Source organism: Tupaia chinensis, unplaced genomic scaffold (assembly GCF_000334495.1).
Source record: "Tupaia chinensis unplaced genomic scaffold, TupChi_1.0 Scaffold000078_1, whole genome shotgun sequence".
Classification (NCBI taxonomy): domain Eukaryota; kingdom Metazoa; phylum Chordata; class Mammalia; order Scandentia; family Tupaiidae; genus Tupaia; species Tupaia belangeri.
In genome coordinates, this window is record NW_006159539.1 from 6,836,385 (window position 1) to 6,859,942 (window position 23,558).

General features: G+C 43.5%; 1 protein-coding gene across 3 annotated transcripts in view; it reads left to right on the forward strand.

The window, feature by feature from the left end:
* Window positions 1-23,558, forward strand: part of SV2B (synaptic vesicle glycoprotein 2B) — a 280,257-nt gene that overhangs the window by 253,908 nt on the left and 2,791 nt on the right. For all 3 annotated transcript variants that reach the window (XM_006142669.3, XM_006142670.2, XM_006142668.3), the window contains 5 exons: window positions 280-444; window positions 9,998-10,131; window positions 13,364-13,564; window positions 21,100-21,259; window positions 23,351-23,557. In XM_006142669.3, the coding sequence (XP_006142731.1) occupies window positions 280-444; window positions 9,998-10,131; window positions 13,364-13,564; window positions 21,100-21,259; window positions 23,351-23,534 (844 nt within the window). In that variant the 3' untranslated portion in view covers window positions 23,535-23,557. The remainder of the gene's footprint in view (window positions 1-279; window positions 445-9,997; window positions 10,132-13,363; window positions 13,565-21,099; window positions 21,260-23,350; window position 23,558) is intronic.

The window sequence follows — 23,558 nt, forward strand, 5'->3', positions numbered from 1 at the left end:
TGGTGTGCCCCCCCCCCCCCCCCCCCCGCCCCCGGGGGATGATTTCTTGGTTTCTGTCACTTTGGCTCTTTCCAGCAAGTACATGTGCCCTATAGCAAAAATCTCTCTCTAAGAAAAAAACAAATAAAGAGAGAGAGTTTATATCATTAAATTTTCTAATAATGAGCCAAATGGAAATGTTTAAAATGAGTTTGCTCCCCATCAAGTCGGGAATGCAGACTCTGGTCATGAGAGAGCCATTCATGTTGCTGCTGAAACATTCTGTCTTCTCCATTTCAGTTACTATGGACTGACAGTTTGGTTCCCTGATATGATCCGGTATTTCCAAGATGAAGAATACAAGTCTAGAATGAAGGTATTTTTTGGCGAGCACCTGTACGGTGCCACAATCAACTTTACGATGGAAAATCAGATTCACCAGCATGGGAAGCTTGTGAACGACAGGTGAGTGGCCAGGGGCTTTTCATGTGTCAGGGTGACAGCTCCTGGGACTCTTGGGAAGGAGCCATTGGGAAGATAAGAATTAAATATGGTGAGAGAATGAGCCCCACAGTCATTGTGCTACAACTTACCACGGCTATCAGTGACACAGTGGATCCTGGTGGCTGTAGTGTGCTGACACCTACTCACCTATCATTGCTTTGCTGTGGCTAATTCATTCAAGGATGTTGACGTTGGCTGAGGATAGTCAGTCTGGCTGTCTTTCCTGAGAACTTGAGTTTTCCATGGAAATGAACATTGAGTTGTATTTCATTAATGATGCTGCTTAGAGAAAGGGCCCAGAATTTCTCCTGCTGAGGTCCCCAAACCAATTCATGGCCTGGTTATTGAGCTTTTTCTATGATTCTGGAAGATTCTTCATGCTGGATCTAATATGGATCTACTACTGCCTTTTGTTGTTCTTTTACCTAATATTGCCTGAGAGGGTCATTGGTATGGTTGTGGTCAGCCCCAATATTAGAGGTAGTGGAAGGCAATTCCCCCAAGATGTTTCGTTCTTGAGTTCTTTAACACAAGTCAGGAGAGGGACCAGCAGATGGCGTAATGGTCACGTCACTGGACTCCCACATAGTCGACCGTGCTTTGAGTCCCAGACTCAGTAGTTTGAACTTCATGCCAGGTGTGTGTGCATGCGTGCCCAAAATCCCAGAAGGGAGGAGAAGGGATTGTGGCATGACCATCCCCCCAGAGGGTGATTTCTCACTTTCTGTCTCTGTCTCTCTGGTGATTGCACAGGCCCTATAGCAAAAATCTCCCTCTCCCCCCAAAAATATATACAACTATATATATATATATATATATACACACACACACACACACACACACACACACACACACACACACATGACAGTAATACCTGGATAGTTCCTATGGCAGCCAACATTACTGGACACTTGTATATGCAAGGTCATGCCTTACACAAATCATTTCATTTAGTCAGCACACAGCATAAGCAATTAAACAAAGGTAGGCAGTACGCTTTCTGTTTTAGAGGCGAGGGAAAACAACCTCAGAGAGGTTAAGTCACTTGCTCAAGACCACACAACTAATGGAAATAGAAATGTCTGCGTAACAACCCAGGCATTCAACCCCCGATCCTATACTTTTAACAACTTCAGATATTTTCTCACTGGGAAGCTTTCCATCCCCACAGAGGCCCTGTTTTTATATATTTCATTAATTTAAAAGTTAATTGCAATTCCATAGTCAGTGTTACTTATAATAGGCAGGTGCCGGAGTACTAAGATTTAGCCAGGTAGAAAGTGGGGACTTTTGATCCACTCCACTCTGTTCTTTGAACTTCTCTAAACTTCTCCAAGCTTTTGGCAGACTGCTGGGTGGTAGTGAGGAAGAGATAAAAGCTCATGAAAGAGGGTAGCCTCCTTGTGAATTAGGACCCAGGGGACCACAGAGGTATTGCTAAGGGTTTGGGAAGGCACAGGTATGTCAGGGACTGGCTGAGAGTGATGAAATATTCTTCGCACAGATTATCTACCATGTTTCTGTATGTATGTAGATTCTGCAATTGAGGTCATTGTAACTTTTGTCATATATATGTATTTTAACCAATGGATCCTAAAAGTACAACCACTATCGGCTAAAGCCCTTATTTTTTTTATTTTATTTTTTTTTTAGGTTTTTGCTATAGGGTGTGTGTGCACTAGCTGGAGAGAAGAGAGACAGAGAGGAAGTGAGAAATCACTCACCCCAACACCACTGGGGGAGGTGGCCATGCTGCCATTCCTTTTCCTTTCTCCTGTTGGGATTTTGGGTATTCATGCACACGTGGCCAACGTGATTTTCAAGCCGCTGGGTCCAGGCCTCAAACTATGGTTGGCCATGTGGGACTCCAGTGTCTTACCCACTAGAGTACCTGCTGCTCCCAAAGCCCATAATTTTTTCTCCCAGCAAATTGATTATAAAGGATATATTTTTTCTTGGACTAATTAGGAACCTTTGAAAAGAATCTAAGGGAATAAATGAACCTCTCTTCTTTTCTTGAGTTATGCTGCCATCTGCTGGTCCTAAGCTAAAAAACATCTTTCTTTGAAACCCTCAACCCTCTTTGGAGATTTTGTACTGTGGATAAACGATTTTCTTTAGCTTCCTTGCAGCATTTTTTCCATCCATGCCAGAATTGATCTATTGATTCTACTCACACTCTGCTGACTTAAAACTTAGATGGAAATTATTTATTGACTATCATACGTGGGAGGAAAAGGACTTTTGTGTAAACAGCTTCAGACTTTGCCCACAAACGTTCTTTTTTTTTTTTTTATGTATAATTTGCATTTATTTTTTTCCCAGAGAACAATTTTTCATTCCTTAAAGACTCAGCTCTTGGGACCAGCAGTTAGCATAATGTCTATATTGCTGGACTCCCATGTAGTTGACCGTGGTTCGAGTTCCGGACCCAGTGGCTTAAAACTCATACCAGGCGCATGTGTGTGCGTGCGTGCCCAAGATCCCGAGAGGAGAATGGAGGAGAAGAGATTGCGGTGTGGCCACCCCACCCCCCGGGAGTGATTTCTCGTTTTCTATCTCTCTGTCTTTCTCTGTCTGTCAAGCGCACACGTCCTAAGGCGAAAAAAAAAAAAAAAAAAAAAAAGACTCAGCTCTTTACATGAGCTTTGGGAAGGGTGAAGGGCAGCACCTGCAGGTCTAAATTGGGGTAGGGGTGTTCGGTCCTTCTGAGTTTCACGAGATTGGTTCCCGACTCCCTTGCTATGAATGGCGCAACTCACACAGTAATACAGCTTCACGTACAGCTTGGGGAGCACATAACCATCGAGGATACTTGCTTTGGAGATGTCCCGACAGCTGCAGCCTCTGCTATGTTTCTGATGACGAACTTCTTTTATTTATTTTATTTTATTTATTTATTTATTATTTTTTTTCCAGAGGTTTTGGCTATAGGGCGTGTGTGCTCGCCAGACAGAGAGAGACAGAGAGACAGAAAGCAGGAAATCACCCCCCAGGGGGGATGGCCACGCCGCAATCCCTTCTTCTCCATTCTCCTCTTGGGATCTTGGGCATGCATGCACACGCGCCCGGCGTGAGTTTAAGCCACCAGGTCCGAGACTCGAACCGCGGTCGACTACGTGGGAGTCCAGCAACATAGCCACCATGCTAACTGCTGGTACCCCGATGACGAACTTCTTAATAGCCTGTCCTGGGGCATGTGTTGGCATAGTTTGCAGCGAATAGGCTGCACATGGCCGGGGCCCATTTTGGCATGGCCATCATTCCTCCTTTTCTTCATCATCTTGGAAGTGAGGCCATGAGAGAGGAGCACCCACAAACATTCTTGATAAAGAAAATCCTATTTTCCAATAAACCTCATCTTGCTGTGAAATTAACCCCTTTGCCCCAAGAAGAAACAACAGTGCGTGTCTGCTTGGGCCAGCAGATGGCATGGAGGTTGAGGTGACTGGATCCCCCTGGCCCACCGTGCAGTTCGAGTCTCAGATTCAGTGGTGCAGAAAACACGCTGGGTTGCTGATGATAATGTTATGGTAATATCCTTGTCTTGATTGACATGCATGGTATTCGTGTTAGAAAAAGAAATGTATACTGTCAAGACATGTGATAGAATATAAATTAAAATAAAAAACATGCTAAATGCATGTGCATGCCTAAAATACCAAGAGGAGAATGGAGGAGAAGGGGGTGATTTCTCACTCCAGAATCCCCCTGGGCAGTGATTTCTCATCCCTGCCCTGTGCAAACCCAAATGTCCTATAGCATACTAAAAAAATAAAATAAGATTAGTTTTGGCCTATTCCAAAAGCATCATCTGAAGTTTCCTGGCACGTCTTATGGGCTCTGGTGGCTTTGAGATCTCTTCCAACTTGTGCTTCAGAACTTGAGAGTTTTTGGAAAATGCACGAAAAACAAAGGAATAAGTAAGCTTGTGTTCTATAATAAATCCTGAGCCAAAATGTCAGGTAAAGCTTTCTTATTGTTCATTAAAAATAGGATACATTTCCATCTCGGAGCATGCATTAATTAATTAACCTACCCTCTCAGCATGGGAAGAGATTTCTGCTTGGCAGTGCTTACGTCTGTGAGGGCTAGGGTGGGGGAGAGCATTATCTGACTTAAACTTCCCTGGACAGCCAGGGAATGTGCCTGGTTCCTGTTTGTGGTGGGTCATGACCTAGGAAGTAATTTATTTTTTCAGAGGATTTTTTTTTTTTTTTTGCCTAGGGAGTGTGCATTCGTTGGGGGTGGGGGGGTGGGGAGAAAGAGAGACAGTAAGAGAGAAAGTGGGAAATCACCCTCAGGGTGTATGGCCACGCTGAAATCTCCTCCTGGGATCTTGGGCATGCATGCACACATGCTTGGCATGATTTTCAAGCCACTATGTCCAGGGCTTGAACTGTGGTCATCTATGCTGGAGTCCAGCAATATAACCATTACGCCATCTGCTAGTCCCCAGCAAGTAATATCTTTTTTTTTTTTTAAAGAATTTGTTTATTTAACTTTATTTATTTAATTTGACCAGAGAGGGACAGAGCAAGTGAGCAGGCAAACAAGAGAGAGGAGAGAGAGAAGGGGAAAGTGAGAAAGCAAGCCGCCAGGTCCAGGACTCGAATCATAGTCGGTCATGTGGAAGTCCAGCACTGTTAACCACCAAGCCACCTGCCAGCCCTGGAAGTAATATCTTAATCCTAGAGTTTCCTCACAGCTGAGAGGGAAGTCACTGCCTGTCCTGCTCAGGGTGGGAACCTCAAATGGACATGTGTAGCCAACTGCACAAATCTTTTGCAGGTGAAGCATAGGTGAAATGCTCCCCTGAGTTTTTTAATTAAAGGTCGGAAGTGAATAGCTCAGAATGAAAATGGAGTTTTTCTGTCATAAATAGTTCTTGATTTTCAATGAAATAATATTCCAATATTTGGGCAAGTAAGATTACCATGTCCTTGGGGACCAGCAGGTGGCATGGTGGTTAAAGCACTGGACTCTCCCACAAGGCTGACTGTGGTTCAAGTCCCGGACCTGGTGGCATGCTTTCTCTCTCTCTCTCTCTCACTTTCTCTCTCTCATCTTTTTCTGGACAAATGAAGATAAATGAAAGAATAAATAAAATTAAAATTAAAAATAATTCTTTTAAAAAAAGGATTACCATCTCCTAAACCCACTCTCCTTTCTCCCCCAGCGCTAGCACAGTTAACATCTCCTTGTTTATAGAACCATAGAGTAGAGCTGGACAGGCACAATTCCTGAACGCCTCTGTCATAGATTTTTAAATGCACACCTAGAGAGGAGAGTCTTACCTCAGATCCCTTAGTGGCCAAGTCCTGAAAGTTGAATTCTGTGTTTTTTGGAGAATACTGTCAGTGGTGAGACAAAGACCTGCCACCTGTTTGTTACGTGGAGAATGTGAGATGTTATATCAAGTATTCAGGCAAGAATTTGTTTCCTCCCATTCTTTAAGCAAAGGAGACCCAAGCATATGTTTTATGGAGTAAATGGTTCTCTTATTTATGCTTTGCTTTACCTCTGATTAGAATGTGATGTGAGAGAGCACGTGAGAGACTAGGGTTCCATTTCATCTCTGAAGAACTCCACTTCATTTCACTGTTCCTGGAAGGCTTATTGTAGTAGGGTATAGATATCTGTGAGCCTTGGGGAACCAGACCCTTTATTTGTTTCGCCCCTGAAAGGTTATATGATTTAAGTAAAACAGAATACTCTACTTTGAAAACAAACAAACAAACAAACAAACAAACAAAACAAAGTATATATGCAGGGCTGGCAGGCGGCGTGGTGGTTAAGGGACTGGACTCCCACATGGTCAAGCACAGTTTCAGTTCTGGATCTGGTAGCTTGCTTTCTCACTTTGTCTCTCTCTCTCTGGTGAATGCACATTCCCTAGAGCAAACTAAGTAATAGTAATAATAAAAAACTTTTAAAAAGTGTATCTGCAACAGGCCTGTTGTGTTTGCACATGCTGTTCGCTCTGCCTGGACTATGCTTTTTCTTTGTGCAAAGACCTTTTATTGGTCCTTCAGGATAAGCTACGTCATTCTTTAAACAACTAGATTACCAGCACGCTCCCTGATTTACAGCACACCTCTGTCTTGATAGGTATCATGCTAAAGTGTAATTGTCAGTCTTCTTGTTTATCTCTTTAATTAGGCTGAGTTTCTTGAGGGCCTGCCATCTAGCCCAAGACATAATGACCAGGTAAATGTGACTTTGGCTTGATTTAGATCACAGCAGCGGACTGAGCACTGGGCCTGAGGCTGAGAGTTTCTGATAGAAATCCTGTCATGGGGCGTGGATGGCCTGGCTTCTGGTTCCTTAAAGGAAAAGTTCTACAAGATGCTTCTGCTCACTCGTCTTTGAGCCATTGAACTCCCTCAAATGAGGAATGTTGGGCCACTTCAGTATGTAAAGACGAGAGTGTGACGTGGCCATCCCTCCTGGGGGAGTGATTCCTTGCTTTCTGTCTCTCTGTCTTTCTCTGTCTCTCTGGTGAGTGTACACCCCTGTAGCAAGTTAGAGCCTGGAGGAGATGATTTATATAAAGACTCATAAAATATGTGTTGGCCCTTTCTCTTTTTATCTCTGCCCTTTATAACTTTGGCTTTTTATAACTCACTTGCAAGTACAGTTTAAGGTCTGCCTGCGTCAGACCCGTTTGTGATTTATGGCTCTGCTTTCTCATCCACCCTTGGAAGAATATTAAAATATCACTGAAGGCCACATCACCAGCCTATTACTACATTAAAGAGAAGGGTATATTAAGAAAGGCAAAGGTCCGGGACAGTCTCCAGGAATAACTTTCCCGAATAAACACATTTTGAAATCAGAACCATCTTCCTGTAATAAAAAGCTTACCAAATCGTTTTTCTATGGTAACCTGAAGCATGCATGATGGATTTTGGAGGCCCCTGTTCAAAAGTCAGTAGTGAATTTGTCCCTGTGGAAGAATGATTCAAAACAATTTGGCTTTCTAGGCCAATGATTTTCAAGATGTTTTAAAGATGAGAGAGTCTTCCAAAAGTTCATGGAAAATGAGTATTATGAAAATATTAAGCATGGACCAATATAAACTCATATTTTGGTTCCATTTTTCCATGAATTTTTGATGTAATAATCTGATCTCTCCATCTGGTGATTATTCTTCAAGAGGTCTATGTTGGAATGTAGGATATTGCAGCTTTAATAATAACTCCCTGAGACCAGCAGATGGCATAATATTTACGTTGCTGAACTCCCACATGGCCAATCACGATTTGAGTCCTGGACTCTAAGGCTTAAAAATAACACTGGGCCTATGTATGCATGCCCAAGATCCTGGGAAGAGAATGGAGGAGAAGGGATTGTGGTGTGACCATCCCCCCAGGTGGGTGATTTCTCACTTTCTGTCTCTTTGTCTCTCTAGTGAGTGCCCTATAGTAAAAAATCTCTCTAAAATAATTATAATCATCATCATCATCATCATCATCTATTTTATTCCAATACAAGAGCCCTGGGGGACTCTTTGAGAAGCACTTGCCCAGGTCTTCTGATTGGGTAGGAGGGTTTTATTGAGCAGGTTTTAAAGCTAACAACTCCAGGTGGCTCTGGGTTCGCATTCTGAGAACATAACGTAACTTAACACATACGGATACAATCCATATGTTTATGGGGTGAATTATCTGGTGGCTCTGAAGAAGAACAGTGACCCTCAGGGCCCTGTGCTTTCTGTCCCTGTTATTCCCACTGTACTGTAATTGTTTGCTCTTTTTTTTCCAGTTAGACTGGAGGGCAGAGACCATGTCTCTCCTCTCTGTACTCCTATCACCTAGGGTCATGCTCAGTTAAGTGTTGGCTGAAAGTTGAATAGGTAAACAAGTGAATAGGCAAGTGAAGGCATGTCCAAAGATTTCCAGCATAAGAGGTTGACCAAGCTTGGTCAATATGGCCAGTGAGGATGATGTCAGTGTGTGTGAGATATTTTTAAGTATAATATTGTTTTCCCCATTAAGTTTATGCAGGAGTTAGAGTGTGCAGTGGCTCCCAAATGTGGCTACACCCCATAATTATCAGGTGTTTTACCCCCTGTTAATTATTTTATTTATTTATTTTGAGAGTTTTCTTTTGTTTTGCTATAGGACATGTGGGCTCACCAGAGAGACCGAGAGAGAGAGAGAGAGAGAGAGAGAGAGAGAGAGAGGGCGCAAGAAATCTTTCCCCAGGGAGGATGGCCATACCACAATCCTTTCTTCTCCATTTTCCCTTGGGATTTTGGGCACACACACACACACACACACACACGTGTGCCTGGCATGAGTTTTAAGCCACCGGGTCTGGGACTCAAACCATGGTCAATGGGCAGTCCAGCAACATAACCACTATGGCATCTGGTGGTCCCTTTACCCTCATATTAACTGAATTTTTGTTGGGTGAAAAAGCAATATAGACACTTGGCTTAAAGTAACAGTGAAGTTTATTGCATTACTACCCCTCATTGTGTCACCCTAAGACTAACCTCTTTTTACCAATTTCTGGTGTAATTCTCCAGATATATTTGGAAGTATATGTACCATACTCTTTCTTTCATCAATAATCCATTGCTACCAAAACTTCTATGGACAGAAACAGGCTAAGACCTGCTTTTTTTTTTTTTATTTTTTAGAGAGATTTTTGCTATAGGGAATGTGTGCTCACTGGAGAGACAGAGACAGAGAGGCAGAATGCAAGAAATTACCCTGCAGGAGGGATGAACATGCTGTAGTCTCTTCTTCTCCATTCCCCTCTCCGAATCTTGGGCACGTGTTTCTCATGCACATGTGCCTGGTATGAGTTTTAAGCCACCAGGTCCAAGACTCGAAACACGTTCGACTATGTGGGAAACCAGTGATGTAACCATTACATCATCTGCTGGTCCCCAAACTTGCATCTTTTAAAACTATTTAAAAACTGAGATGTTACCTTTTTTTCCTTTTAGTTTTTGCTAGAGGGCATTTATGCTCACTGGAGAAAGTGAGAAATCATCCCCCTGCCCCGGAGAGCAGGGTGTGGTCACACTGCAATCCCTTCTCTTCATATTCCTCTTGGGATTTTTGGGCATACATGCACAGGTGCCTGGCATGATTTTCAAGCCACCAGGTTCAGGACTCGAACTGCACAGTCTGCCAAATGGGATCCAGCACCTTAATTTCCATGCCACTGCTGGCCCAGAGTTATTACCACTGTATCACACTTCTGTGATTCTGATGCAGAAGGTCTATGGACAGGTTGGGGCATAGTATCTCATAGATACCTTGACGAGACACGAAGTTTCATAGCTCTGAAGCACCTCCCTATTAGTCAGCAGACAGGTAAGAAATAGGAAACCAGTCTGGGTTGAAGATAATTTCCAGAACCTTTTGGCTTGTAGGCCTGTGCTTTCTGCATTTCTGTGTCTTTCATTTTGGTCTCTAGTCTTCTTTGTTTCTTAGATGAATCACTCGTGGGCTAATGCTTTTTGTTTGTTTGTTTGTTTTCTCCCTCCTAACAGGTTCACAAAGATGTACTTTAAACATGTGCTCTTTGAGAACACATTCTTTGAGGACTGCTATTTTGAAGATGTTACATCTACTGACACCTATTTCAAAAACTGCACCATTTTGACAAGTGTCTTTTATAACACAGGTAAGAACACGGACAGCCTGGGCAAACTGTGACAAGGTGGACCAGTTGTCTAAGAACCAAAGCAATCAGTCACAAACATTAGGAAAAGGAATGTATTTGTAAATGTGAGCGTCAAACCTTAAGATGGAGAAATAGGTTCTAGCCCCATGTATGCCATAAATTAAGTGCACTGCTTTTACTAACGTGTTTATCTGTGTCTCACTTTTATCACCTATAAAATGCAAACAAGGGCTGGCCCTGTGGCTTAGTGGTTAAGGGAGCCAGATCATCATGGCCAACCATGCAGTTCAGATCCTGGCTCTGGTGGCTTGAAAAACATGCCAGACACGTGTGTGAGCATGCCCAGGATCCTGACAGTGTGGACAAATGGAGGAGAAGGAATAGTGGTCCTTCTCTCCATCTCAAGTGGTATGACTATGCACCACGGAGGAGTGCTTCTGTCTCTCCCTTTTTCTGTCTCTGTCTCTAGCAAACACGTATGTCCTTTGGAAAATTATAAAAATGGTTAACAGAGTCTCTGGCTAAGGGCTTTCATCTCAATGATACTGGTACTTTCTTAAAAACTATTTATCTTAGGGACCAGCAGTTGGCGTAATGGCTATGTTGCTGGACTCCCATGTAGTTGACTGTAGTTCAAGTCCCGGACCCGGTGGCTTAAACCCATGCTGGGCACGTGCGTGCCCAAGATCCCAAGATGAGAATGGAGAAGAAGGGATTGCGGTGTGGCCATCCTCCCTCGGGGTGTGTGTGTGTGTGTGTGTGTGTGTGTGTGATTTCTCTCTTTCTGTCTCTCTGTCTCTGTTTGTATTTCTGGTGAGTGCATGCACCCTATAGCAAAAACCTCTCAAAAAATTATATATCTTGTTTTATTTATTTCAGATTTGACCAGAGAGAGAGAGACACAGAGAGAGAGGAAGAGAAAGTGAGAAAGCCAACCATCAGGTCCGGGACTCAAACCACTGTCAGCCATGTGGGAGTCCAGCGCCTTAACCACCACTCCACCTGCCAGCCCCACAATGATACTGATACTTTACACTAAGAGTCTTTTGGAACAAAGTATGATACAAATAAAAACCAGCTTTCCAGGTGGATGCACATAATGCATGGAATGAATTCTTGAAGACCTCACATAATTTGAAACTCAAGAACTTCAGGACTCACATTTCATAATTATAAATAAAAAGGGGAAATTATACCTGTTCAGATTTTGTGCATAAAGTGAGATGCTAAGAATATTTTAAAATCATACTGATTCAGGTTTCCCTGATTTAAAAAGAAAAAAATCAGAGAGATTGACCCAGTAGCACCATGGTTAAACACTGCATAAGCAGCCAGATCCACATGGCTGACCAAGGTTTGATCCTGGCCCTGGGTGGCTTGAGAAACATGCCAGGCATGCATGCATGTAAACCTCAAATTCTGACAAGATGGAGAAAAAAGGGTTGCGGTGTGACCAGGCCCTATTGGAAATGCTTTCTCTCTCTCTTTCTCTGGTGAGTGCAAGTGCCTCTGGCAATTAAAAAAACAAAAACAAAAAATAACAAAACACTTGCCACTCTGCCACTCTCTGTTACTTTTACTACTGTCATCATAAATGAGAAACAAACCAAGTGGGGTCGAGATATAAGGAAACCGAACTTCACCAGGGACTTCACCTACACTGTGTCACTTAGGAAATGCACTATTACCACCCCCGTCTTAGAGCTAAGAAAACAGACGTGAGCAACATGCTCAAGTCCCAGGTCGCCTGTTGGGGGAATCTGGTTTCCTTCCTCAACTGCTGGGCTCTGCTATCTGTGATCTCTCTGTTGATGGACGTGCATTACGTCCAGATGCATGCTTTTCCCCTGGCATCAGCGTCCAGGAAAGGTTCAATGCCTGGTCTCCAAAAATCACTCAGTCTCTTTCTAATCTGCCATGGCACCTACCATGACAGAAATCTAGAAATCCCTCCTGGATTTCCTTTTAGCTTATAGATAAAATGATCATTAAGAGTTTCAGAAACTTGGGGGCTGGCAGGTGGCATGGTCATTAAAGAGGCTGGACTCTCACATGGCTGATTGTGGTTCAAGTCTCGGACCTGGAAGGAAGGGAGGAAGGAAGGGAGGAAAGAAAGAAAATGAGATGAAGTATTAAAAAAAAAGTTTCAGAAGCTTATTGTTTGTCATTACAAACTGGCATATCCTTTTATTTTCTTCTTTCCGGTTTTAATGATGCCTCTTATTTTGCGTCCTCTTAACATGAAGATTCATGTAAACACTCAGAGATAGGAAATGTCAGAGCTGGAAGAAACCATGGAGATAATCATGGGTACCCCTCTGATTTTATAGGAAGAGGCTCAGGAATGTTTAAAAGGGTCAGCGGCAGAGCCAGCTGCTCAAACCCCGGTTTTCGGGGAGCCCCTTTAGCCTTTCAGTGGTTAGAATAGCTGGTCTTAGAAGGCATCAAGAAATATACAAAGCAAAGCTTTATTTTGAAGAATCTTTAGGTTTCTGCGTAGCCTGCAGCGTGTGCTCTGGAGTGGCCATCTCAGTCTGGGCCCAGCTTTCTTATTTGCTAGGCTGAGTAGCCTCAAAGGAGTAGCCCAGCTGCTGTGGCCCGAGGTGTTACCTGATTGGTACAAACAGGACTGCTCCCTAGCCTGAGAGATGATGTACTGGGTTGGGAAAGTCATGACACGTTTAGAAAAACTTTGAAAAATACGCATGACTTTTCCAATGATCTAATATTTTAGAATGCCTTTCCACTAGTTTTTTTTTTTTTTTTTCCTTTCATTTGTTACAGGGCGTGTGCACTTCTTGGAGAGAGAGAGAGAGAAAGAAAGAGACAGAGAGAGAGAGAGAGAGAGACAGAGAGGAAGCATTCCTTTGGGGAAGGCCATGCTGCAGTCCCTTCTCCTCCACTCTCTTAGGATTTGGGGCATGCACACACACACACACACACACACACACACACTCCTGGAGCATTTCCCGAACTGCTGGGCCTGGGATTCGAAGCACGTAGTCGTCCGTGTAGGATCCAGCCACCCCAACCACCACACCATGGGCTGGCCCCACTAGTTAGTTTTATTTCCTATTCTTGGCCACACAGCTCCTTGACTCTGAGGTTGTCTGATTGCCAAAGGCTGGCCCAGTCTGCCCTTGCAAGGGGATGTGACTTCATCCCTGCTTCTGCCGCTCTCTCCCCTGCTCCCCTCCACTTCCATGAATGAAAGGTTTCCCTCTCTCCCCAGATCTCTACGAGCACAAGTTCATCAACTGTCGGTTTATCAACTCCACCTTTCTGGATCAGAAAGAGGGCTGCCACATGGACTTTGAGGAAGACAATGACTTCCTGATTTACCTTGTCAGCTTCCTTGGCAGCCTGTCTGTCTTGCCTGGGAACATCATTTCTGCCCTGCTTATGGACAGAGTTGGAAGGCTCAAGATGATCGGTGAGTTATTAGCCGTGCTGCTTCAGGGTTGCAGTGGGCTAGGGAAGTGACTTTCAGGGATTTTAAAGCAATGGGATATTTATTTTTCTTTTAAAAGTTCTTGCAGAGGGAACTAGACAGGTAAGACTGCATCTGCTGTTGTAGAGCTGAGGAGGTAGGTCTACGGAGCCCTGGTGCTCGAGGAAATGGTCAGAGACCTCTGGTCCAGGCCCGGGGCTCTTCCTCACTCCTGGCTGAGCAATTCTGCAGCAGTCACTTATTCTATTAGTCCTTCAGGAAGGATATTAAATATATTTACCCTAATTGCTTCATAAGAGTATTGTGTGAAAGATATATAAAATGTTCTTAGACTTGGTGATTTAGAATAAATCGTATTATCAGCTGACCTGTGAACACCATAGGGTTAGGGGTACCTACCCCTTGAGCAGTTGGAAATCCATGTATAAATTGGAGAACCTAAGTATGGGGTTGAAGTGCTGGACTCTCACATAGCCGAGCACAGTTCAAATCCCAGACTTGGCGGCTTGCTTTCTTGCCTTTCCTCTCTCTCTCTGGTTAAATTTAAAAATACTAATAATAAATGAAAAAGTTCTAAAAAACAAGCAAACAAAATTCGTAACTAATGATAACCTACCAGTGACTAGAAGCCTTGCCAAGGACAAAAACTGTCGATTAAAGCTGTCGATTAATGTTTTGTGTGTCGTGTGTATTATGTATTGTATTCTTACAATAAAGTAATGTAGGCAAGAGAAAATGGTACTAATAAGGTCATAAGGGGACCAGCAAGTGGCTTGGTGGTTATAGGTGCTGGACTCCCACACGGTCGACCATGGTTCAAGCCCTGGGCCAGGTGGCTTGCTTTCTCACTTTCTGTCTCTCTCTGGCTCTGTCCCTCTCTGGTCAAATTAAAATAAGTAAATAAATAAATAAATAAAGTTTAATAAAGTAATTATTTTTTTCCTAAAAAAGTTACTTTTTACTTAAATAATTATTTATTTAATTTTATTTATTCATTTATTTTAATTTTACCAGAGAGAGAGAGAGAGAGAGAGAGAGAGAGAATGTGAGAAAGTAAGCCACCAGGTCTAGGACTCGAACCATGATCAGCCATGTGGGAGTGTCCAGCACCCTAATCATTACGCCACCTGCTGGTCCTTTATTGGGATAAAGTAATTCTTAAAAAAGAAAGAAAGAAAGTCATAAGGAGGAGGTTTTTCAGACTGAGCTGTCTCCTCTGTTGGAGGCGGCTGCTTGGTTGGTCCTAAAGTTCCAGGGGAGGGGCAGTGACTTAGTAATTTCTGTGACCCCTGTGCCCAATAGAGCGCCTGACACTTAGAAATGCTCCTGTGCTGGGACCAGCAGATAGTGTAACGGTTATGTCGCTGGACTCCCATGTAGTTGACCGCAGTTCAAGTCCCAAACCCAGTGGCTTAAAACTCACACTGGGTGTGTGTGCATGGATGCCCAAATTCCCAAGAGCAAATAGAGGAGAAGGGGTTGCGGCATGGGGGTGAGGGGGTGATTTCTCGCTTTCTGTCTCTTTGTCTCTCTGATGAGCACATGTGCCATAATAGTAAAAACCTCTCTGAAAAAAAGAAAGACATGCCCTTCCCTGACCAGAACCAGCGAAGATGACCTCTTTCCAGAAGACGCTGAAGCACCAAGCGTTCAACAGAAGGCACTGCAGACGGCTTTGTGTAAAAACGCCACAGTCGAGTCATGCAGCCTTCTCTGCTGAAGTAGCCTTATAAGTTTGCACCGATTCCTTTGCCTCTCTGAGCTGCCATTTTATAATTGTTAAGATAGTGCCTCTGTTTGCTCCAGTGAGGTAAACATGTGTAAACAGAGGTAAACACAGTAGACATGTGGCATGTCTGCCATTTTGTCAGCGGCCTGCTGTAGCTCAGAGTCCAACAGTGAACTCTAGGGTCGGGTCCTGGAGTACCCGAGGAAGTTCTGGGGGAGGCAGGGTCTACAGGACTGGGGTTTTTTCTACATGTATGAGAGTGGTCCCCACGGAAGAGAGGAAGGGCAGACAGGGCAAGAGAAGGGCCTTTTCTCACCACTGAAGCCCTTCTTGCCATCATGTATCTATCCTGGATCAGAACTGATTTCTTTAAGGCTCAGTAAAAGCAAGCTACCAAAATAAGAGATCTAAAACTGATTTGTAATCATTCTTTATATTCTGCTGTTTCATTGATGTTTTTATTTGGTTTCTGAACTGCTGGAAAAATCACAATGTGTCTGTCTATGCAAAAATGTGCCAAGGTTTTTCCAGTGACCCAATAGATTTCAAGCTCTGCTAGAGCTCGGTGCCTTCCTGTCTCTGCATCCCTGAGTCTTCAGTAAAAGGCTCAGCACGTAGTAGGTCAGCTGCAATATTCCCAGTAGATGCTCAGTTATCGTTGCTGAGGGAAGTGGGTGAGCTGCTTTGATTAGCATTGTCCATGGCCTTCAGACCAGCTCTGCTGAAAAGTTTGCTGGACATCTTCATTTTGTTACCCTGCTGGGCCCTTTTCGCGGGTGGAAATAAGTTTCTTGTTAACACTGTAGAAGTGTTCCTGATGAGGCTGTTACTCACCCTTTTATTCATTCAATAAACATTTATTTATATAGTACTTATTCTCTGCCAGGCTGTGTGGGAGGTAATCGGAAGGCAACAGTAATTGAGACAGACAGTATCCCTGTGCTTAAGGAGCAAATGATGTATTGGGAGAGACAGACATGAACAGAAATTTCATTTAACTAACACTGTGAAATGCTTTTTATAGGTCAGGTTGTGCTCCAAGCATTTTATAAATATTAACAAACAAAAAATCTCACAATAACCTTCTGAGGTGGGTTGCATTTCTGTTGATATTTTACAGATGGTGCAAGTGAGATAGCACAGAGAGGTTTATCAACTCACTCAAGGTCACGCAGGTAGAGATGGGGAGGGTGGGATCTGAACTTGGGCCTCCCAATGCCTGTTTCTTGATTTATCTGATGGCAATGTTCTATACTCAGCAAATATCTGTTAACATTTACTCTAAGCCAAGCCCCGTGGCTGGCCTTTGGGACAGACACATGCATGTAAAGGATTTTGTTCTCAAGGCTCTCATGGTCCTGCTGGATTCAGACCCCTTCCTTCCCACTTCCCTCCAAGCTGTTTGGAAACAGGTTATCAGGTGCCTGCTCACAGTCCCACCTCTTTCCACAGGGGGCAGAATCCAGGTGGACAGTTGCCTCATCCCAGCTCACCAGGCACTCAGTCCTGCAGCCCCGGGTCTGAGGGTGAGAGTCCAGGTTGAGGAGACATTTTGTGTTGAGGAGAGGCTGGCCTTCTGGTTTCTTGCCAGCCAGATTCCCCATCTCCCGCCAGGGTCCTGATACCTCATGGAAAACTCATACCCTTATTCTCAGCTAGTGGCTTGGAATTTGCTTTATTTTTAAAAATGTATTTTTGGGGGATCAGCAGTTTTTGTAATGGCTATGTTTCTGGACTCCCATGTAGTCGACCATGGTTCGAGTCCCAGACCCAGTGGCTTAAACTCACGCGAGGTGTGTGTGTGTGTGTGTGTGTGTGTGTGTGTGTGTGTGTCCAACATCCTGAGAGATGAGTGGAGGAGAAGGGATTGAGACGTGGCCATCCCCCCCGGGGGCGATTCCTTGCTTTCTTCTCTCTGTCTCCCTCTCTTTCTGGTGAGTGCACGTGCCCTATAGCAAAAACCTCTCCCCCAAAAATGTAATTTTTTTTTGAGTGATTTTTTGCTATAGGGCACATGTGCTCACCAGAGAGACAGAGGTAGAGATGTTAGAGAGACAGAAAGTAAGCAAGAAATCACCCCCCAGGGTGATGGCCACAGTGCAATCCCTTCTTCATTCTCATTTAGGGACTTTGGGCATGTACCCACACGTACCTAGTGTGAGTTTTAAGCTGCAGAGTCCAGGACTCAAACAGCCATCGACTCCGTGGAAGTCCAGCGACGTAACCATTACACCACCTGCTGGTCTCGGAACTTGCTTATTTTTTTGATATTAGAAAATGTTTGAAAATCATTTCTTACGTACATTACATCGTTGTGGGGTACAATATGGTTTTTGGAAGCCTGTATGCAGTGAGTGATAATCAAATGAAGGATACTACCAAATTCACCATTTTCAGCCAAGAACATTACATTGTGATATGTACCTTTGATTTTTGCTCCACTAGTTTTTATTTTTACTTTCTGCTATATGTGTAAGAGTGGCAACATCTGTTTGTTTTACACCATTGTTGTGTGCCTTAGAACCTGCTTTCTTCATTTCCTTTTTTTGCTATATGGTATGCGTGCTTACCAGAGAAAGTCAGAGAGAAAGGGAGAGAGAGAGAGGGAAAGTAAGAAGTCACCCTCCAGGGGGCATGGCCATGCTGCAGTCCTTCTCCATTCTCCTCTCAGGACTTTGGGCACACATGCGCACATACTTGATTTTCAGGCTGTGGGGTCCAGGATTCAAACTGTGCAGTCAGCCATGTGGGACCGAGCACCTTAAACTCCACACCATCTGCTGGCCCAGAATCTGCTTTCTTTCCTCCTTTCCTCAAGCCTTCTTCCCACCTCATTTTCAGTTACATTCCTGATCTGCATCCTGTTCTGTGAGGCCCCCGCATCCACCTTGGCCTTCCCAAGCTTCCCTGGGCTAGACCTACTGGTCTTGGCAGGATCGACACAGTCTTCTGTGGGGCTCTCCTGTCATCAGCTGTCTCAGGGCTTTGTGTCTCCATTTACCCCCATCACTGCTCTTCTCAGTTCTCCTTTGAGCCCTGGGACATCACAAGGACTGTGTATGAAGAAGTCTTGGTGGGGAAAAAGAATTCACCCGGAGGGTTCCAGTGAAGAGACTAACGTTATTGGTAGGGCCACTTTTAGAGGCATGGAGAGGGTTACGGGAACAAATAAGGCAGGTGGGGTACCATGCACTTGCAAAGGTGGGAGGCACTTACCTCCCATGTGGCCACAGGGACAAGGAGAGAAAATTGTGCTGACAGAGCTCAGTGAGGCTGGAACCCGGAGGAAGAGCTGTCTGGAAGGAGCTGCGGCCCTGGAGGGAGGCAGCCATTGCTGAGAAAGGGCTTCTATTGGATCATTTCTGGAAAGTCATGATGCATTTTTGCATAGAAAAACAAACAACAAGTCATAACTACCCAGTATCATTACAGCCAGATGGGAATTGGGGGAAAATAACCCAAGCTCTTTCTTCTTCCACCTAATAAGAAAGCCACTGTGTTGGCCTCCAGGATGCAGAGCAGAACTGATGGGGACAGATCAGATTTCTGTGGCGAGGACGGGGATAAATGCTGAACAAACAGCTCAGCCCACTGTAGGTTTTCCTTGGGTAGCCCAGGGGCTGACTTGGTTTCACTGAGTGTAAGTTCGGTGCAAATGTTTCTAAAAAGTTATTATTATTATTATTATTGCCAGAGGGCATGTGCTCTTTTCAGGAGGAATCAGAGAAAAAGAGAGAGAGAGAGAGAGAGGGAGGGAGCATCACCAATGGTATGTGGTCACACTGAAATTCTTTTCCCTATACTTCTCCGTCCTATCAGAATTTTGGATGCCCAACATGTTTTTCAGGCCCCTGGGGCTAGGACTCAAACTACGCGTGACCATGTGGAATCTGGCTCCCTGTGCATAGGGCTTAACTGCTATGCTACAGGGCTGCCCCTGGATTAATATTTTTTTTAAATTGACAAATTATAATTGTATATATTTATGGGGTACCATATGATATTATGATGTGTGTATACAATGTGGAATGATTACATCAAGGTGATTAACACAGATATCAACTCACATATGTGGGGACTTCAAAAAGTTCATTAGAGTTGCCAGCAGGTGGTGTAGTGCTTAAGGTGCTGAACTCCCACATGGTCGACCATGGCTTGAGTCACAGACCAGGTGACTTGAAGCTCATACCAGGCATGTGTGCATGCATGCCCAAAATCCTGAGAGGAGAATGGAGGAAAAAGGATTTTGGCGTGACCATTCCCCCTGGGAGGTGTTTTCTTATTTTCTCTCTGGTGAGCACATTTTGCGCTCTGTAGCAAAAATCTCTAAAAAGAAAGCTCATAGAAAAATGGAATTAAAGTACAAGTTTACTTTGGCACAAAAAATTTGAATCTATGCATAGTTTATTTTTAATACTGTGCATTTTTCCATGAATTTATTGATGATCTCTTGTATCTTTATATTTTTGTGGTGAGAACTTTTGAAATTTACTCTTAGAAATTTTGAAATGAGCTATACTTTTTTATCATTATTATTATTATTATTATTATTTAGGTTCTTGCCATAGGGTGTCTGCACTCGCTGGAGAGGAGATAGACAGATAGAGGGAAAATGTGAAAACACTCCCCAGGGGGAATGGCCACATTACAATCCCTTTTCTTCCGTTCTTCTCTCGGGATTTTGGGCACGCATATACACACACTCCTTTGTTTTCTCACACTTTTGGGTCTGAGAGTCAAGTTGTGGTTGACCCTGTGGGAATCCAGCCACCTTAATCACCATACCACCTACTGGCCCCCTACAATAATTATTAACTATAGACTCAGAGATATGCAATAGACCTCAAAAACCTTTTCTTGTATCTTATTGAAACTTTGTGCCCTTTGACTAATGTATCCTCATTTCTTCCACTCCACCTCCAACCTCTGCTAACCATCACTCTAATCTCTCCTGTGAATTCAACTATTTCAGAGTCCACTTAGAAGAGAGGTCAGGCAGTGTTTTCTTTCTGTGGCTGGCTTATTTCATTTAGCTTAATATCCTCCAGGTTCATCCATGTTGTTGCAAGTGATGACATTTCCATCTTTTTTGAATGCTGAATAGTATTCCATTTTGTATATATACCACATTTTCTTTATCCATTCATCCACTAATGGGCACTTCAGTTGATTCCATATCTTGGGTGTATAATGCTTCAATGAACATGAGAGGGCAGGTATCTTTTTCTTTCTTTTTTCCAAATTAAATTAAATTATCTATTAATTGTGACTTCTAAGCCACCAGGTCTGTGACTTGAACTGTGGTCAACCATGTGGGAATCCAGGCCACCTGCTGGACTCACGGGGGGGGAGGGGAGATATCTTTTAGACATACTGATTTCAAATTAAGAATGGGATTGTTTTGACTGATACTGAAGCCCCCAAAACAATGTCTGAGATATAATAAATTCTCAACAAATACCCATCCTGCCCTGTCCCAGTCATTTTGTGCTGGGCAGCACCATAGAATGGTGACTTCAGAAGCCTCTCTGGAGGATAAGTCTGGAGATCTCACTCATGTAGAGGCCTCTAATCCCATGGCCGAGGTGCCACGTGAGGATTCACGTTGTGCTTTCTCTGGAAGGAGGATGAACCTAATATTTCAATATGTAATAGGTATACCTCATACCAGGAAGGTTGGCTCTTTCTCCAGGTATACTTGTGGGGTTGGGAGATGGGGTAAGACCTGTGGGTGACAGTCTTTTCGAGCTACTTTATGTTTCTTTCTGACTTTGACCTGCCTCTACAGGTGGCTCCATGCTAATCTCAGCAGTCTGCTGCTTCTTCCTGTTTTTTGGCAACAGCGAGTCTGCGATGATCGGCTGGCAGTGCCTGTTCTGTGGGACCAGCATTGCAGCCTGGAACGCTCTGGATGTGATCACAGTAGAACTGTATCCCACCAACCAGAGGTCAGTCCTTCCCTGGGTGTCCCTCTAGGAACTGTTTGGACTTCTTGGGATGGAAGTCTACTCACTCACTAACTCCTGCACCAGTCATGATCACCTTGGTCTTCTTGGTGGTCCACGAGAAAACACACAGACGTAGGTAGTTGTGTTTCTTCTGCATGGGAGATGTCAACGCTGGAAGTGGGCAGGTGAGGGGTAGGCAGCAAGAAACAAAGGAGAAGAGCAACCTTTGTCCAGGAGAGAGAAGTAGGCATGGAAAATTGGCAAACAATATGTGATCCAACCCACCAGGAGGGTGAGAACAGGCTTGTCATGGGCAATAAAGAGAAGAAGCAGAATAACACAGGGTGGGAGGCAGGGGGAGAGAAATAAAGGCGGGGATGACACAGGAAGGTCCAGGGCATTTCCAGAGAGTGTGTTAGGACTGCCCAGGGTCTCCTTTTATTTTATTCAAGCCATTTGGGAGGAGGTCGAGATTAAAAGCCTAAGGGCAAGGCCATTACTTGGTAGTTGTTTCTCCTCATGGAGGGGAAATTGTAAAGTTTAAGGGTAACAGATGGGTTAAAAAAAAAAAGAATATAAATATTTTTCCATTTCTCAAGGAGATAAATATGTCCCTGAATTTCAAACAGACCCTTTTATGTTAGAGAAGAACTAACGAAAGTTTGACTTTTCAGTAAGATGAAATCTTCTTACTCAAAATGTGGTTTCTCTCTCTCTCTTTTTTTTTTCCAGATTTTTTGCTTGCGTGAATATGCTCGCTAGAAAGAGACAGAGAGAGAGAGAGAGGAAGTGATAAATCATCCCATAAGGGGATCGCCATGCCGCAATCCATTCTTCTCTCCAGACTTTGGGCACACATATACACTTGCTGGGCATGTTTTTCAGGCCACTGGGTCTGGGACTTGAACCCTGGATTCGGCCATGTGGGATCCAATGCCTTAAGCATGCTACTTGCTGGCCCCCAAAATGAGGTATATCTTGGAATATATTTATATCGTCCTCTGTATCTCTTATTAAAGCTTTATGGCTTTCTTCATATAACTGTTGTACTCATCTAGTTGATTGCTACATATTTTATGATTCCTGTCATTAATAAATAAATTTTGGTTGTATTTTTAATTTTTAAATGTATTTTAAAACCTACATGTTACTAACTTGGTTTTGCTACTGACTACCTGGCCAAATTATCTTATCATTTCTAGTCATCTCTTTAGTTAATTCTCTTAGCTTTTCCTAGGTTCAAAAATCACATCCCACTCAAATAATAGTAATTTTTCTTTTCCTATTTTTTAAAAATAAAACGTAGCATTTCTTTGGCTCAAGGAAAGGGGCTCCAATATGATATGTTGTGGTTTTCCATAGCTACCTCAGATACCAATTTTGGGAATATTATTAAAGATTTCTGTAGAATTTTGTTTCTGTGGGATGAACATGCATGTGCACACACACACACACTCAACAGGATCTCATTTTTTCAGTATTTCACAGTAAGTGTGTGCTACTGTAAAAATTTTGAAAAGTGCTGTATTTGAAAAGAAAAAAAAACTGGAAGGAAATACTTCAAAATGTTAATAGTGGTGATAGCCTTTTATGGTGGAGTTAGACACCCCAACGTCTTTATTACTATTCTGTATTTCCAAATTTGACTAAAATAAAAATGTGGTATTTAGGTATTTAGGAAAATATTCCTCCCTACACTTCCTGCCCTTGATGCAAGGAAAAGAAAGAATCGAGTCTTGGGACCAGCAGTCGGTGTAATGGCTATGTCACTGGACTCCCATGTAGTTGACTATAGTTTGAGTCACGGACTTGGTGGCTTAAACTCATGCCAGGTGCTTGTGTGTACGTGCCCAAGATCCTGAGAGGAGAATGGAGGAGAATGGATTGTGGCATGGCCCTCCCCACTGGGGAGTGATTTCTCACTTTCTATCCCTCTGCTTCTCTCTGTTTTTCTGGTGAGTGCACGTGCCCTATAGCAAAAAAAAAAAACCACACCAAAAAAAAAAAAAAAAAACGAAAGAAAGAATCAAGTCTCATTCATCAAACAAAGTCCAGAATTTTAGAATTATTTACTTTCCCCTTCTTTTCCAGGGCAACAGCCTTTGGCATCCTCAATGGATTATGCAAATTCGGTGCCATCTTGGGAAACACCATCTTCGCTTCTTTTGTTGGGATAACCAAAGTGGTCCCCATCCTTCTGGCTGCTGCTTCTCTGGTTGGGGGTGGCCTAATTGCCCTTCGACTGCCAGAGACTCGAGAACAGGTCCTGATGTGAATAACCTCTTGGAAAAGGAGAGAT